General features: G+C 46.9%; 1 protein-coding gene across 1 annotated transcript in view; it reads right to left on the bottom strand.

Annotated features, from left to right (window-relative positions):
- Positions 1-1,271: 1,271 nt before the first annotated feature.
- Positions 1,272-16,622, bottom strand: part of SLC6A2 (solute carrier family 6 member 2) — a 97,121-nt gene continuing 81,770 nt past the window's right edge. The window contains 5 exon segments of the mRNA XM_060253850.1: positions 1,272-1,541; positions 4,575-4,646; positions 10,129-10,296; positions 13,944-13,973; positions 13,975-14,045. Of these exon segments, the coding sequence (XP_060109833.1) occupies positions 1,518-1,541; positions 4,575-4,646; positions 10,129-10,296; positions 13,944-13,973; positions 13,975-14,045 (365 nt within the window). The 3' untranslated portion in view covers positions 1,272-1,517.

Below are 16,622 nucleotides of genomic sequence, written 5' to 3'. Positions count from 1 at the left end.
TTCCTTCCTTCCTTCCTCCCTCTCTCTTTTCCTTCCTTCCTTCCTTCCTTCCTTCCTTCCTTCCTTCCTTCCTTCCTTCCTTCCTTCCTTCCTTCCTTCCTTCCTTCCTCCCTCTCTCTTTTCCTTCCTTCCTTCCTTCCTTCCTTCCTTCCTTCCTTCCTTCCTTCCTTCCTTCCTTCCTTCCTTCCTTCCTTCCTTCCTTCCTTCCTTCCTTCCTCCCTCCCTCCCTCCCTCCCTCCCTCCCTCCCTCTTTTCCTCCATGCATGGGATGGAGAAAGTAGAGAAAGAAGTCCTTTTCTCCCTTTCTCACAATACGAGAACTCATGGGCATTCGATGAAATTGCTGAGCAGACAGGTTAAAACGGATAAAAGGAAGTACTTCTTCACCCAAAGGGTGATTAACATGTGGAATTCACTGCCACAGGAGGTGGTGGCGGCCACAAGCATGGCCACCTTCAAGAGGGGGTTAGATAAAAATATGGAGCAGAGGTCCATCAGTGGCTATTAGCCACAGTGTGTATGTGTGTGTGTGTGTATATATATATATATTTGGCCGCTGTGTGACACAGAATGTTGGACTGGATGGGCCATTGGCCTGATCTAACATGGCTTCTCTTATGTTCTTATGTTCCTTTCTTCCTTCCTTTCTACCATTTGGCAGATTACTGGTCATCCCTGATTACTGTTCAGCAGGGCTTTTCTTTTTGTAGTAGGGGATCCTTTGCATGTTAGGCCACACACCCTTGACGTAGCCAATCTTCCTGGAGTTTACAGGAGGCCCTTGTAAGAAGAGCCCTGTAAGCTCTTGGAGGATTGACTACATCAGGGGTGTGTGGCTTAATATGTAAAGGAGCTCCTGCTACAAAAAAACCCCCAACAACCCTGCTCTTCAGTTTGCAAAGGGCAAGTCCTGTTCAGAATGATACAACTGGATATGCAAAGAGTCAACCTTATCTGACGCCAGAAAGCAGCACCCTGAAAAGCTACAATGTCCTATGTGTGTTATCGGAACTGTGACAAGCCATTCACATATGCCAGTCATCACTGGATGGATCTACATGTGGGAATCTGCCCAGACATATATCCACCTCTTGCAGGGTTAGCTATCACGTAGAATTTGGTCAAAGTGAATGCACCCACTGTACCCCAGACACAACATCCTTTGGCTAAGAAAAAGAAAAAGTTTCCATCTTTGCTTCTGTGACTAGCAAAAACGACACTTTTGGCTGAACGAGGTCAGAATCCATCAGAGTTCACTCATATGAAAAAAGAAAGTTCACATGACGTCATCCAGGAATTTCGTTGGAAAATAAACTGAACCATCCAGCGTTGGAAACAAAGAGCGGAAGATGTATCTTCACCCAAAGGAAATCTGGAGATGATCTTCTGAGCTTGCCCACTTACAAGCCAACCAAGACCGACCACAATCAAGAGATACGAAAGGGATTTTTTCAGCTATTCCCTATTTTGCTTTTTTAAAAAAATGTATTGGCTTTACCATTCCAAATTCTCCATCTTCATATAGATAACCAGTGCTGGAGCTGCAAGACAAAGAGATCTCCGTGAGAAATGCAATAATGGTGTTCAATACTTGTTGGAGGCTTGTGAAAACTAGCAAAGATTCTAGAGAATTTCAGGAGGGTAGGGATTCCAGACCAAATCCAGTCCGAACCCTTCCAAGAAGCTAAAATGACTAATCCGAGACAATCATACTTTGTTTGCATTATGAGAACATATGAACCTATGAAGCTGCCTTTTACAGAATCAGACCCTCGGTCCATCAAAGTCAGTATTGTCTACTCAGACTGGCAGCGGCTCTCCAGGGTCTCAAGCTGAGGTTTTTCATGCCTATTTTCCTGGACCTTTTTTAGTTGGAGATGCCGGGGATTGAACCTGGGACCTTCTGATTACCAAGCAGATGCTCTACCAGTGAACCACTGTCTCTCCCCTGAGACATATGAACCTATGAAGCTGCCTTATACTGAATCAGACCCTAGGTCCATCCAAGTCAATCTTGTCTACTCAGCCGCCATCCCTCCCCAGAAGATAACAGTCAACAGACAAAGATGCTAGGAAAAGTTGAAGGAAGTAGGAATAGAGGAAGACCCAACATGAGATGGATTGACTCGATCCAGGAAGCCATAGCCCTTTCATACAAGACTGGAGCAAGGCTGTCAATGATAGGGCATTTTGGGGTCATTAATTTATAGGGACTACATAAGTCAGAAGAGATTTGATGGTATTTAAGATGCACGCACACATGAACCATAGAACCACAGAGTTGGAAGGGGTCATACAGGCTATCTAGTCCAACCTCCTGCTCAATGCAGGATCATCCTAGAGCATTCCTGACAAGTGTTTGTCCAGCCGCTGCTTAAAGACTGCCAGTGAGGGGAAGCTTACCACCTCCCTTGGTAGCCAATCCTCCAAGAGCTTACAGGGCTCTTCTTATAGGGCCTACTGTAAGCTCCAGGAGGATTGGCTACATCAGGGGTGCGTGGCCTAATATGCAAAGGAGTGATGTAGCCAATCCTCCAAGAGCTTACAGGGCTCTTAGTACAGGGCCTACTGTAAGCTCCAGGAAGATTGGCTACATCAGGGGCCTAATATGCAAATGAGCTCCTGCTACAAAAAAAGCCCAGTGATTCCCGTTGGCCTCAGACAGGACAAAGGCCACCCCTTGTTTGGACCTCAGTGGCAGGGGGTACGTGAGGCAAGGGCCCCAGTGGTGGGCAGTGGTGGTTCTGGGGCCCCATCCTGGATGTTTGACTGGAGTTCAGAATCACCAGGATCACCTCTGGTGGCACTCAGTTCCAGCCAAACAACTAGGAGGGGTGTCTTTCAAGTGGACACATCTACTGAGCAAATGCTTTGGTGATCATATATACCGGATTTGTTACAAGGTGCTGGCCCTATATGGCCTAGGACCTGCCTACTTTAGGAACCGTCTCTCCCCACATGTCCCCCAGAGAGTACTCAGATTGGGATCATAAAATCTATTAGTAATCCCCGGGGCCGAAGGAGGCTTGATTGAAATCAACTAGAGACAGGGCCTTCTCAATTGTAGCCCCCTGCTGGTGGAACCAACTGACAGATGAAGTGAGGGTCTTGTGGAACCTTGTGCAGTTCCACAGGGCCTGCAAGACTGTCCTCTTCTGGCTGGCATTCAATTGACTCGGCATCGGTATTTAAAAGTGGAAGAAGGCCATCGCCACCAGAATAGCACCAACTCAGTATTTTTTTTTAACTGTTTTAAAATGGAGAGCCAGTTTGGTGTAGTGGTTAAGTGTGCGGGATCTTATCTGGGAGAACCGGGTTTGATTCCCCACTCCTCCACTTGCAGCTGCTGGAATGGCCTTGGGTCAGCCATAGCTCTGGCAGAGGTAGGGTTGCCAAGTCCAATTCAAGAAATAGCTGGGGACTTTGGGGTGGAGCCGGGAGACATTAGGGGTGGAGCCAAGATCAAGGCTGTGACAAGCATAATTGAACTCCAAAGGGAGTTCTGGCCATCACATTTAAAGGGACAGCACACCTTTTCAATTCCTTCCTTCCATAGGAAATAATAAAGCATAGAGGCACCTTCTTTTGGGGCTCATAGAATTGGACCCCCGGGTCCAATCATTTTGAAACTTGGGGGGTATTTTGGGGAGAGGCACTAGATGCTATACTGAAAATTTGGTGCCTATACCCCAAAAAACAGCCCCCCAGAGCCCCAGATACCCGCAGATCAATTCTCCATGATTTTCTATGGGGATAAATCTCCATAGGGAATAATAGAGTTCCCAGAAGACATTTCCCTCCCCTCCTCCCGCTTTCTGACGACCCTGAAGCGGGGGGAGGGGATCCCCTGCCCCCACCTGGGGATTGGCAACCCTAGGCAGAGGTTGTCCTTGAAAGGGCAGCTGCTATGAGCCCCACACACCTCGCAGGGTGTCTGTTGTGGGGGAGGAAGGTAAAGGAGATTGTGAGCCGCTCTGAGACTCTTCGGAGTGGAGGGCGGGATATAAATCCAATATCTTCATCTACCTCACAGGGTGTCTGTTGTGGGGGAGGAAGATAAAGGAGATTGTGAGCCGCTCTGAGACTCTTTGGAGTGGAGGGCAGAATATAAATCCAATATCTTCATCTACCTCACAGGGTGTCTGTTGTGGGGGAGGAAGGGAAAGGAGATTGTGAGCCGCTCTGAGACTCTTCGGAGTGGAGGGCGGGATATAAATCCAATATCTTCTTCTAATCATTGAATATTTATTTTATTACTGAATGTGTAATTTTAATACTCATTCATTTAATTGTTTGTGGGATTTTATGTTGTGAGCCGCCCCGAGCCTGCTTCGGCGGGGAGGGCGGGATATAAATCAAATCAAATAAATAAATACATAAATAAATATATGTTTCCAAAGGAAACTGGATGTTGGAACACCAGATACTAATTCGTTGCTTGCTGGTTTGTGTAATGTGTCCTTCTGACCACTGGGGCTTTCAGGACAGCTCATTATGTGAGCGATGAAACATGAAACAGGCGGGTCGGACAGTGATGCTCCTTGAATGCAGAAACAGGGCAGGTAACCACACACCTTAAACTGTCGCACGTTCCCTTGCGCTACCAGGTGATGTTCATTCTCTGGTGTGATGCAATACGCTAGTCTCTGAGGAAGAAGAGAGGGAGAAGAAGCATAAGCCAGGTTTTGGAGGGTTTTGTACATCAAGGGCGGGGGAGGGGGAGAGAATATACAAAGTGGTTCTGTGTGCTGGGACAGCTGTATTAAAAACTGGAGCGTTCAAAGCTTTTGCATTGTATTGCTTTCCTCACCAGGGGCGGGAAAGCTTGCTGCAGATATTTGCCATTTTTAATTCACCAGTTCCTCAAGACATCTCTTAAGGGGTTAACTCAACATCCACTCTCTTCTCTTGTATCTCAAGCCCAGCAGTCATGTTTATTGCTCTCCCGTGACAGAAGAACACTTTTCAGACAGAAATTCTCCTTTTAAGAACGTAAGAGAAGCCATCTTGGATCAGACCAATGGCTCATCCAATCCAACACTCTGTCACACAGTGGCTAAAAAACCAGGTGCAATCAGGAGGTCCATCAGTGGGGCCAGGACACTAGAAGCCCTCCCACTGTTCCCTCCCTCAAGCACCAAGAATACAGAGCATCACTGCCCCAGACAGAGATTTCCATCTATACCCTGTGGCTAATAGCCACTGATGGACCTCTGCTCCAGATGTTTATCCAATACCCTCTTGAAGCTGTCTATGCTTGTAGCTGTCACCACCTCCTGTGGCAGTGAATTCCATGTGTTAATCACCTCCCCCCCCCATCCCTATTTAGTTGGCTCCGGGGCAAAGTTGAGGTATTGTTTTTGACATACAAACATCTAAACAGTTTGGAATCCGGGTATTTTAAAGATGGCCTTCTCCCTTGTCAACCAACCAATATGTTTAGATCAGAGGTGGCCAAACTTGCTTAATGTAAGAGCTACACAGAATAAATGCCAGATGTTTGAGAGAAGGAAGGAAGGAAGGAAGGAAGGAAGGAAGGAAGGAAGGAAGGAAGGAAGGAAGGAAGGAAGGAAGGAAGGAAGGAAGGAAGGAAGGAAGGAAGGAAGGAAGGAAGATGTGGAGGGGGAAGAGAGAGGTGGGAAGAAAGCAACTTTAACTTTAACTGCATTCTCCAAGCTGCCAGCTGCCTTGGCTTGGAGAAGTGATTTAAAGAGAGAAATGTCTTCTCCACGCTGGCCAATGGGATGGTGGGGGCTTCTAGAACCACACAATATGTATGAAAGAGCCACATGTGGCTTCTGAGCCACAGTTTAGCCACCCCTGGTTTAGATCATCTGCTTTTCAGAGGGAGGCTAATTACACTGGGCAGTATGTTTTTGATGGCTGCACTGAAAACATAAAGAATTCCCATTCCAGAGAATCCAGCCGATTCTAGTCCTTGCGGCTCTTAAGTGTTTGGCCAAGGTGTCCCTTTCCTAGTGGGCATTTGGAACCAGTTTTAAGTTACACAGAAGGCACAAGTTCAAAGTGCAAACATTCTGTGATGTCACAGCACCTCAGCCAATGGCTGAAGTGACACAGATGTGGACAGACGGAGTGCTCTTACCAGCCAGTTTCAAGTGAGCTTTCCAATATAAGAAGTTTGACTGTGAAAGCAGGAAAAGTTGTGGGGGGGGGGGGGGGGGAGAAATATTGTCTTTACTTTCTGAATGGCTGAAACAGACCCCAAGATTTGTTTAACATCTTCACTTTGTGGGTTTCTTCCAGAGCACAGAAAAGGAGCGTTTCCAATGGCAGTGACAGGAAAATTAATATGATCACGAATCTTAAAATTTGCATCATTTAGAAACAATAATTAGGAGGAGAGTGCAGTGAAATTGCCAGAAAGAATAATGGGATGTATTTTTTTTTCACCGTAGAAATCAAGCTCTTTTAAAACTGGAAAACAGCAGGGTTCCTAAAGGTGTGTGCTCACACACACACAAATCATACACAGTACAGTTTTGCCCCCAGTTAGTAACTTGTGGCTTTTTGGAATGGCATACAGGTGTCGGAGGATGAGTTAAGGGTGCGAGCGAGGCAGGACCCAGATCTGCGCATTCACGCCATTTCAGTCCAGGGGGCCTGTGTCAGCCCAAACTGGCCATCTGAATTCAGCCTAAGAGTGGCTCTCCAGAAAAAAACAACAACAGTTCTTTCCCCCAAAATGTGCTATCTGAGTGAGATTGGAGCTCTTTAGCTTGGAGAAACGTCGACTGAGGGGTGACATGATAGAGGTTTACAAGTTTATGCATGGGATAGAGAAGGTAGAGAAAGAAGTACTTTTCTCCCTTTCTCACAATACAAGAACTCATGGGCGCTCAATTAAATTGCTGAGCAGTCGGGTTAGAACAGATAAAAGGTAGTCCTTTTTCACCCAAAGGGTGATTATCACATGGAATTCACTGCCACAGGAGGTGGTGGAGGCTACAAGCATAGACAGCTTCAAGAGGGGATTGGATAAGCATATTGGAGCAGAGGTCCATCAGTGACTATTAGCCACAGCTTATCATTGGAAATCTCTGTCTTGGGCAGTGATGCTCTGTATTCTTGGTGCTTTGGGTGGGGGGGAGGCACAGTGGGAGGGCGTCTAGTGTCCTGGTCCCACTGGTGGACCTGCTGTTGGCACTTGGGTTTTTTGGCCACTGTGTGACACAGAGTGTTGGACTGGGTGGGCCATTGGCCTGATCCAACATGGCTTCTCTTATGTTCTTCTGTGACACAGAGTGTTGGACTGGATGGGCCACTGGCCTGATCCAACATGCCACTGGCCTGATCCAACATGGCTTCTCTTATGTTCTTCTGTGACACAGAGTGTTGGACTGGATGGGCCATTGGCCTGATCCAACATGGCTTCTCTTATGTTCTTCTGTGACACAGAGTGTTGGACTGGATGGGCCATTGGCCTGATCTAACATGGCTTCTCTTATGTTCTTCTGTGACATAGAGTGTTGGACTGGATGGGCCATTGGCCTGATCCAACATGGCTTCTCTTATGTTCTTCTGTGACACAGAGTGTTGGACTGGATGGGCCATTGGCCTGATCCAACATGGCTTCTCTTATGTTCTTCTGTGACACAGAGTGTTGGACTGGGTGGGCCATTGGCCTGATCCAATATGGCTTCTCTTATGTTCTTCTGTGACACAGAGTGTTGGACTGGGTGGGCCATTGGCCTGATCCAATATGGCTTCTCTTATGTTCTTCTGTGACACAGAGTGTTGGACTGGATGGGCCATTGGCCTGATCCAACATGGCTTCTCTTATGTTCTTCTGTGACACAGAGTGTTGGACTGGGTGGGCCATTGGCCTGATCCAATATGGCTTCTCTTATGTTCTTCTGTGACACAGAGTGTTGGACTGGGTGGGCCATTGGCCTGATCCAACATGGCTTCTCTTATGTTCTTCTGTGACACAGAGTGTAGGACTGGATGGGCCATTGGCCTGATCCAACATGGCTTCTCTTATGTTCTTCTGTGACACAGAGTGTTGGACTGGGTGGGCCATTGGCCTGATCCAACATGGCTTCTCTTATGTTCTTCTGTGACACAGAGTGTTGGACTGGGTGGGCCATTGGCCTGATCCAATATGGCTTCTCTTATGTTCTTCTGTGACACAGAGTGTTGGACTGGGTGGGCCATTGGCCTGATCCAACATGGCTTCTCTTATGTTCTTCTGTGACACAGAGTGTAGGACTGGATGGGCCATTGGCCTGATCCAACATGGCTTCTCTTATGTTCTTCTGTGACACAGAGTGTTGGATTGGATGGGCCATTGGCCTGATCCAACAGGGCTTCTCTTACGTTCTTCTGTGACACAGAGTGTTGGACTGGGTGGGCCATTGGCCTGATCCAACATGGCTTCTCTTATGTTCTTCTGTGACACAGAGTGTTGGACTGGGCGGGCCATTGGCCTGATCCAATATGGCTTCTCTTATGTTCTTCTGTGACACAGAGTGTTGGACTGGATGGGCCATTGGCCTGATCCAACATGGCTTCTCTTATGTTCTTCTGTGACACAGAGTGTTGGACTGGGTGGGCCATTGGCCTGATCCAACATGGCTTCTCTTATGTTCTTCTGTGACACAGAGTGTTGGATTGGATGGGCCATTGGCCTGATCCAACAGGGCTTCTCTTACGTTCTTCTGTGACACAGAGTGTTGGACTGGGTGGGCCATTGGCCTGATCCAACATGGCTTCTCTTATGTTCTTCTGTGACACAGAGTGTTGGACTGGGTGGGCCATTGGCCTGATCCAATATGGCTTCTCTTATGTTCTCCATTCATTCATTCATTCATTCATTCATTCATTCATTCATTCATTCATTCATTTTATATTCTCCTTTTTCCCGGGAACGGGCTCAGGGCAGATGACAACAAAGATAAAACAGCAATTAAAACTTACAATTAAAATCAAAACAATATGAAGCAGTACAGTAAAACAGTAGGCAAGTTATAGACCATGGATGGTGGTTACAATTGGGCACATTCTACAATTCATTGTACTGATAGTCTAAAAATGCTGTGAGCGATGGTATAGCAATAAAGATGGTATCTCAGCAAACAGCGATGGGATAGGACACCTGTTGCCTCAACCAAAGGCCCGGCAGAATTGCTCCATTATACAGGCCCTACAAAAAAGGTAACAAATCAGTAAGGGCCTGGATTTCTGTGCGGTAGGTTTGCCAAGTCCAATTCAAGAATATCTGGGGACTTTGGGGGTGGAGCCAGGAGACTTTGGGGGTGGAGCTAGGAGAAATTGGGGCGGAGCCAGGAACAAGGGTGTGACAAGCATAATTGAACTGCAAGGGAGTTCTGGCCTTCACATTTAAAGGGACAGCACACCTTTTTAAATGTCTTCCTTCCATAAGAAATGATGACGGATAGGTGTACCTTCTTTTGGGGCTCATAGAATTGGACCCCCTGGTCCAATCGTTTTGAAACTTTGGGGAGAGGCACTAGATACCATACTGAAAATTTGGTGCCTCTACTCCCCAAAACAGCTCCCCCAGAGCCCCTGAAGCCTCCAGATCAATTCCCCATTATACCCTATGAGAATCGATCTCCACGTAGGGAATAATGAAGTGCTCAGCAGTTTCTCCCCCACCCCCCTTCTCTGGCGACTCTGAAGTGAGGGATTGGCCTCTCTACTCACGAGTTGCAGCCGACTTCTTCCAAGAAACACAGACAGACCATCCCAAGAGGAAGCCTTTCAATCGGAGACTGAAGCCTCCAGAGGGGGAAAGTCACATGATGGCTGGGGGCGGGAAGGAGCCTGGGAATGCGGAAGAACCCCCGCCTGGACCTGGGGATTGGCAAGCCTACTGTGCGGAGCTGAACCTGAGAGCTTTTGCATGCAAACCATGCTGAGCCGTGGCCCCTCACAACTTCCAGTAGCGGAACGTCCACTGCAGGAAGTGGAGAAGAGCGCTAAATCCTTTCCCGAAATGGCAAACCACTTAAAAGTTGTCTCCGAAAGGTCACTCATCTGCAAAGCGTTTGTGGAATTAAAGAAAGCAAACTCGAAGCTTGAGCTCCGGCGATTTTCATTTCAAAGAACATTTCCATGACATTTCCTTATTCGGACACTCACTTGTTTGAAGCTCCCCCGTGTATTCAGTAATTTATAGAGAATATACGCAGGCACCAGGATCATCGAAGACAAGGCGATCCCCCATCCGACGTTTTCGGCCCATAACGGAAAGACGTAGTCGTCGTAGGTCAGGGATTTAAAATTTACAACACTGACTATTACCACAAACTAAAAGGAAAAGAGAGAGAAGGTAAACATCTTTTCTTTTCTTTCTTTTTTCTTTCTAATTTCAACGGCAAGCTTATTCTAAGTCAGGGGGAAAAAAATCAGAAAACAACTCTTCCTCTTATCTGAATGTTGCATACATGAAAGATTTAAAGACATTTATGGGTTCTTTATTTTAGGCATACTTCCAGGGGTGGAATTCTAGCAGGAGCTCCTTTGCATATTAGGCCACACATCCCTGATGTAGCCAGTCCTCTAAGAGCTTACCAAAAAAAAGCCTTGTAAGCAACGTTCCCTCTAAGCGGCAGAGTCTTGTGAGCAAAAATTCTACTTTGTGAGCTATTGGTATTAAAGTTGTGAGCTACTGAATAAATTATTGTCCTCTGGGGCCATTTTTCCTGAGCTAAGACAAAAATGTGTGAGCTGGAGGCTAAAAATCTGTGAGCTAGCTCACGCTAACTCAGTTTAGAGGAACTCTGCTTGTAAGCTCTTAGAGGATTGGCTTCATCAGGGTGTGCGGCCTAATATGCAAAGGAGCTCCTGCTAGAATTCCACCCCTGGAGGAAGGTAAAGGAGATTGTGAGCTGCTCTGAGACTCTGAGATTTGGATTGAAGGGCAGGATATAAATCCAATATCGTCTTCTTTTTCTGATAAGTCACGGGTTCAGTCTGAGGAACCCCAGGGTTTCTACGGAGAGTACTCTGAGCTAAAGAGGAGTAACTCATGGGATAACCCCACATCAAGGATCAAAAAGCAGGGGCAGTTTCAATGTTGGTTTATACATGGCGTTAGTGGTTGCCAACTCTGGGCTTTGAAATTCCTGGAGATTTGGCAGTGGAGCCTGGGCAGTAGGGTTGCCAAGCCCAATTCAAGAAATATCTGGGGACTTTGGGGGTGGAGCCAGGAGACTTTGGGGGTGGAGCCAGGTGACATGGGGGTGGAGCCAGGACCAAGGTTGTGACAAGCATGATTGAACTCCAAAGGGAGTTCTGGCCACCCCATTGAAAGGGACCGCACACCTTTTAAAATGCCTTCCCTCCATTGGCAATAATGAAGGATGAGGCACCTTCTTTGGGGGCTCATATGATTGAACCCCCTAGTCCAATCATTTTGAAACTTGGAGAGTATTTAGGGGAGAGGCACTAGATGCTATGCAGAATATTTGGTGCTTCTATCTCAAAAAACAGTCCCCCCCCAGAGCCCTAGATACCAGCTGATTAATTCTCCATTATACTCGTCTATGAGAATCGGTCTCCATAGGGAATAATGGAGTGCCTAGCAGACATTTCCCTCCCCCCTCACTTTCTGATGACCCTCAAGCGGGGGGAGGGGATCCCCTGCCCCCACCTGGGGATTTGTAAACCGAGAAGGAGGAACACTAGAAAGTTGCAAGCCAAGAGAAAACCGTGTTCCTAAAAAAATACAAACTCACTCCAAAAATCTAATAAGAATTTACAATTGCACTCACTATCTATCAATATTAATTTCCAAAATACATTAACAAAAGTTTAAATGATACAAAATTTGAGAGTCCATCAGTTTAAAGTCCACCAGGGCGTGCTACTCAAGTGTACCTATTTTGACACACAGACCTCTCCGTAGAGAAACGACGTAACTGTTTAAAGAACTTCCAAAAATAACACTTAGTAGCAAATGTAGTGTAGATTCAGTTGATGAAGAGAAGTATGTTTGATAACACGTTTCCTAGATAGAATTACGTGTTTCGACGCCAACTTCCTCTGATCAAAATACTTCAATAATCTGAAAATAGTTCAATAATCTGGAAGTGGGCCATAATGCCAGATAGTCCACCCTCCAAAGCAGCCATTTGCTCCAGGGGAACTGATAATAGAATCATAAAGTTGGAAGGGACCCCCCAGAATCATCTAGTCCAACCCCTGCACAATATAGGAAATTCACAAATACTTCCTCCTAAATTCACAGGTTCAGCATTGCTGTCAGATGGCCATCTAGCCTCTGTTTAAAAACCTCCACGGAAGGAGAGCCCACCACCTCCTGAGGAAGCTTGTTCTACTGAGGAACCGCTCTGACTGTCAGGAAGTTCTTCCTAATATTGATCTGGAAACACGTTTGATTTAATTTCAACCCATTGGTTCTGGTCCGACCTTCTGGGGCCACAGAAAACAATTCCGCACCATCCTTTCTAGATGACAGCCCTTCAAGTGCTTAAAGATGGTGACCCTATCACCTCTCAGCTGCTGCCTCTCCAGGCTGATCTCTGTAGTCTGAAGATAAATGCAATTCAGGGGGATCTCCAGGCCCCACCTGGGGGGTTGGCAACCCTGCCTTCCCATCATTCCAAAACTCCACAGTTTACTCTGCCTGCAATCATCTTTGAGACAATAAACACAGCATTTCTTGCCATTAAACTCAAAGTACAAGCATCAGCGGCAATGTCCAGAGGGGACAACTGCCTAACACGGACAATTGTTTAATATCGAGTGTCAAGTTAAATCTCATCCCAGTGAAAAGGCCCCGAAGGTTTTTGATTTGCCTATAATGTTAGTTATTAGGCTTTGTCACTCAAGCATTGAGTTAAGAGGTATTACATGTCAGAGACAAAAGGCATCAGTACAACGCGACAGAGTCGCTGGCCACATCAGTGCTTTGGGAGAAAGCAACAAACACTGAAGTTAGCAAACAGGTTGCGTGGGAGCAGTTGGCAATGCTCAGGGCCTTTTTTGGTAGCACGAACTCCTTTGCATAATAGGCCACGCCCCCCCCCAATGCAGCCAATCCTCCAAGAGCTTACAGGGCTCTTCGTACATCCGGAGGTTAAGGCCTAATATGCAAAGGAGTTCCCGCTACAAAAAACCAAAAAGCCCTGACTGCTTCTGCAGGACAATCCCTAAAGACCTCGTTCCTATTAAGGCACAATTACATCTTGGAATCAGCTGCGATCAAAAACGGGTTGTCACACTGGTCTCCTGGGCGTAAACTAGGGTTGCCACGCTCCAGGAGGTTATCATGGAAGAAACATCAGGGTGAAACTATAAATGCTATTTTATCAAAACAGTTATTACAAGAAAATAATGGGGTGATAAGAAAAATAATGGGGTGATAAAGGAACTCATTGCATATTAGGCCACACACCCTTGATGTAGCCAATCCTCCTGGAGCTTCCAGTAGGCCCTGTACGAAGAGCCCTGTAAGGAATTCTAGCAGGACCTCCTTTGCATATCAGGCCCCATCCCCCTGATGCAGCCAATCCTCCTGGAGCTTCCAGTAGGCCCTGTATGAAGAGCCCTGTAAGCTCTTGGGGGATTGGCTACATCAGTGGTTTGTGGCCCAGGGCTTTTTTTGTAGCAGGAACTCATTTGCCTATTAGGCCACACCTCCCTGATGTAGCCAGTCCTCCTGGAGCTTACAGTAGGCCTTGTACGAAGAACCCTGTAAGCTCTGAGGATTGGCTACATCTGGGAGGTGTGGCCTAATGTGTAAATCAGTTCTTGCTATAAAAAAAAGTCCTGGTGTGGCCTAATACGCAAAAGAGTTTCTGTTACAAAAAAAATAAAAAAGCCCTGCCTATTCTGTAATCGAGGGTGGTAATCCATAATACTCCTGATCAGGAGAGTTATCTCGACCCACGCCAGGTGCAACTGAAGAGGTAGATGACTGGACAGCTTACCAATAAAAACGCAGGGCTAACAAACTTCCAAACACAACCTCCAGTAGAGCCCTGGCTTGAAACCCATCATCTGCTGGATATCTTCGCTGAATCTGTCCACGCCTGAAGATGGAACACAAACAGAAGCAGACATTGAGCACATTTGCCTCGGGCAAGTTTCTGCGCTTAAGCTCGTTTCCTATCCCCAGAAGGAGCCCCGTGGCACAAAGTGGTAAAGCTGCAGTACTGCAGTCCAAGCTCCGCTCACGACCTGAGTTCAGTCTCGGCGAAAGCTGGGTTCAGGTTGCCGGCTCAAGATGGTGAGATTTTGCCCACGCTTGATCACGAGACCTCTTGAGTGGGATTCAAAAGAAGTTTGAATGAAGAAACTTAAAGCAAACGTTACATGGCAAGCGTTCACTCATCCAGGTCTCGCCAGACTGGAGTACAATCGAAAGTTACCACCTATTACAGAGGAGGGGGTAATGGCTATCCACTTTCCCACACCTGCCAAAAGTCTTTTAAATGTCGGTTGAAATAATATACAGTTCTTTTCCAGTCCACAGTAGCCCAAGGTCAAGTTCTCACTTCGGTTGGTGCCTATCAGTGTTGTCCAGAGACACCAGATTAGAGTTGTCTCCCACAGCCTCTTTCCACTGCAAGCCTGGAGGATCCCATATCCCACAAAATATTGAACATAAGAGAAGCCATGTTGGATCAGGCCAATGGCCCATCCATTCCAACACTCTGTGTTACACAGTGGCCGAAAAAACCAGGTGCCATCAGGAGGTCCACCAGTGGGGCCAGGACACCAGAAACCCTCCCACTGTTGCCCCTCCCAAGCACCAAGAATACAGAGTATCACTGCCCCAGACAGAGAACTCCACGCTGTGGCTAATAGCCACTGATGGACCTCTGCTCCAGATGCTTATCCAATCCCCTCTTGAAGCTGGCTATGCTTGTAGCTGCCACCACCTCCTGTGCAGTGAATTCCATGTAATAATCACCCTTTGGGTGAAGAGGAATACTCAAAAGCAACCTAGTGATTGTTAATAACTGAAAACAAATATACGCAACAGGGTTAGTATTACATGGAATCCAAAATACGCTATACCAGCTATGAACTTATTATGTAGATAGATCCAAGCGGGCAGCCGTGTTGTCTGAAGCAGTTGAACAAAGCAGGAGTCAGTTTCACCTTTAAGACGACCAGTTTTTATTTAGAACGTCAGCTTTCATGTGCTCTTAAGCACACTTCATCAGACGAGGAATTCTTGCTTTATGAACTTATTAATGAGCAAGGATAATAAGACCAGGGCAGTAACATCATCAATCCCCAGCCTCAGTCAAAGAACAGCAATCCAGAAGTCCAGCCTCATCAGGGTCATGTTCCTGACAAGGGTTGACTCAGCCTTCCATCCTTTTGAGGTCAGTAAAACGAGTACCCAGCTGGCTGGGCGTAAAGTGTAGATGACTAGAGCGTTGCTCACCATCTTCAAGGACTTGAAGGGCTGTCATCTAGAGGAAGGTGTGGAATTGTTTTCTGTGGCCCCAGGAGGCAGGACCGGAACCAATGGGTTGAAATTAAATCAAAAGAGTTTCCCGCTCAACATCAGGAAGAACTTCCTGACCGTTAGAGCGGTTCTTCAGTGGAACAGGCTTCCTCAGGAGGTGGTGGGCTCTCCTTCCTTGGAGGTTTTTAAACAGAGGTTAGATGGCCATCTGACTACAATGAAGATCCTGTGAATTTAGGGAGAGGTGTTTGTGAGTTTCCTGCATGGTGCAGGGGGTTGGACTAGATGACCCAGGAGGCACCTTCCAACTCTATGATTCTATGACCCGATTCTATGACTGGGGAGGGAAATGGCAAACCACCCCGTAAAAGTCTGCCAAGAAAACATCCTGATGTGACGTTGCCCCATGGATTGGTAATGACTTGGCGCTTGCACGGGGGGGACTACCTTTACCCTTTTTTTGCTATCCTTGGAGATCACTGATAAGACACATATCTCAAATCTTTAAGGATGGAAGCTGTAAGATGCTGAGCTTTTCTGATCCCAGATTCCACCCTTGTCACTCTGCCATTGATTTATTTAATTTGTTGATACCCTGGCTTTCTCTCCGGTGGGAATTTATCTAGGCTTGTCAGCTAAACCCCCTCTCTCCCTTTCTTCCAAATACCGCAAAGCAGTCAGGGAGGTGTAAGGGCCCCCTGGGAAATGTAGACCCCCCCAAGGAGATTCCTTACATCTGCCAGGAGGATTTGCAGAAATTTGGCAGAAAGGCAGAGAGATAGGCACTGGGATTTAGCTGCCGTTGGCACTGTTTAAGGAAGGGGAAGGAATTTGGCAGGGGGAGATCATTGGGAAAGGCTCTTGGTGGTCTTGGGCTATGGCTCAGAGGTAAAGCATCTGATAAGCACACAGGCTGTGCCAATGTGAGCCCCAGAACAAAGGTATATGAGCCACGATTACTTCTGAACACTCCTGACTTATCTTGAATCAGGGCTAGAAACTTGCATGGATTCGATTTGTTCAAGCATCCTCGAGAGCCAGTTTGGTGCAGTGGTTAAGTGTGCGGACTCTTGTCTGGGAGAACCGGGTTTGATTCCCCACTCCTCCACTTGCACCTGCTGGGATGGCCTTTGGTCAGCCATCGCTCTGGCAGAGGTGGTCCTTGAAAGGGTGGTTGAAAGAGCCA

Source organism: Heteronotia binoei, chromosome 14 (assembly GCF_032191835.1).
Source record: "Heteronotia binoei isolate CCM8104 ecotype False Entrance Well chromosome 14, APGP_CSIRO_Hbin_v1, whole genome shotgun sequence".
Taxonomy (NCBI): Eukaryota; Metazoa; Chordata; class Lepidosauria; order Squamata; family Gekkonidae; genus Heteronotia; species Heteronotia binoei.
The sequence above is the reverse complement of the archived record's forward strand: the minus strand, read 5'-3'. Positions and strand labels throughout refer to the sequence as shown.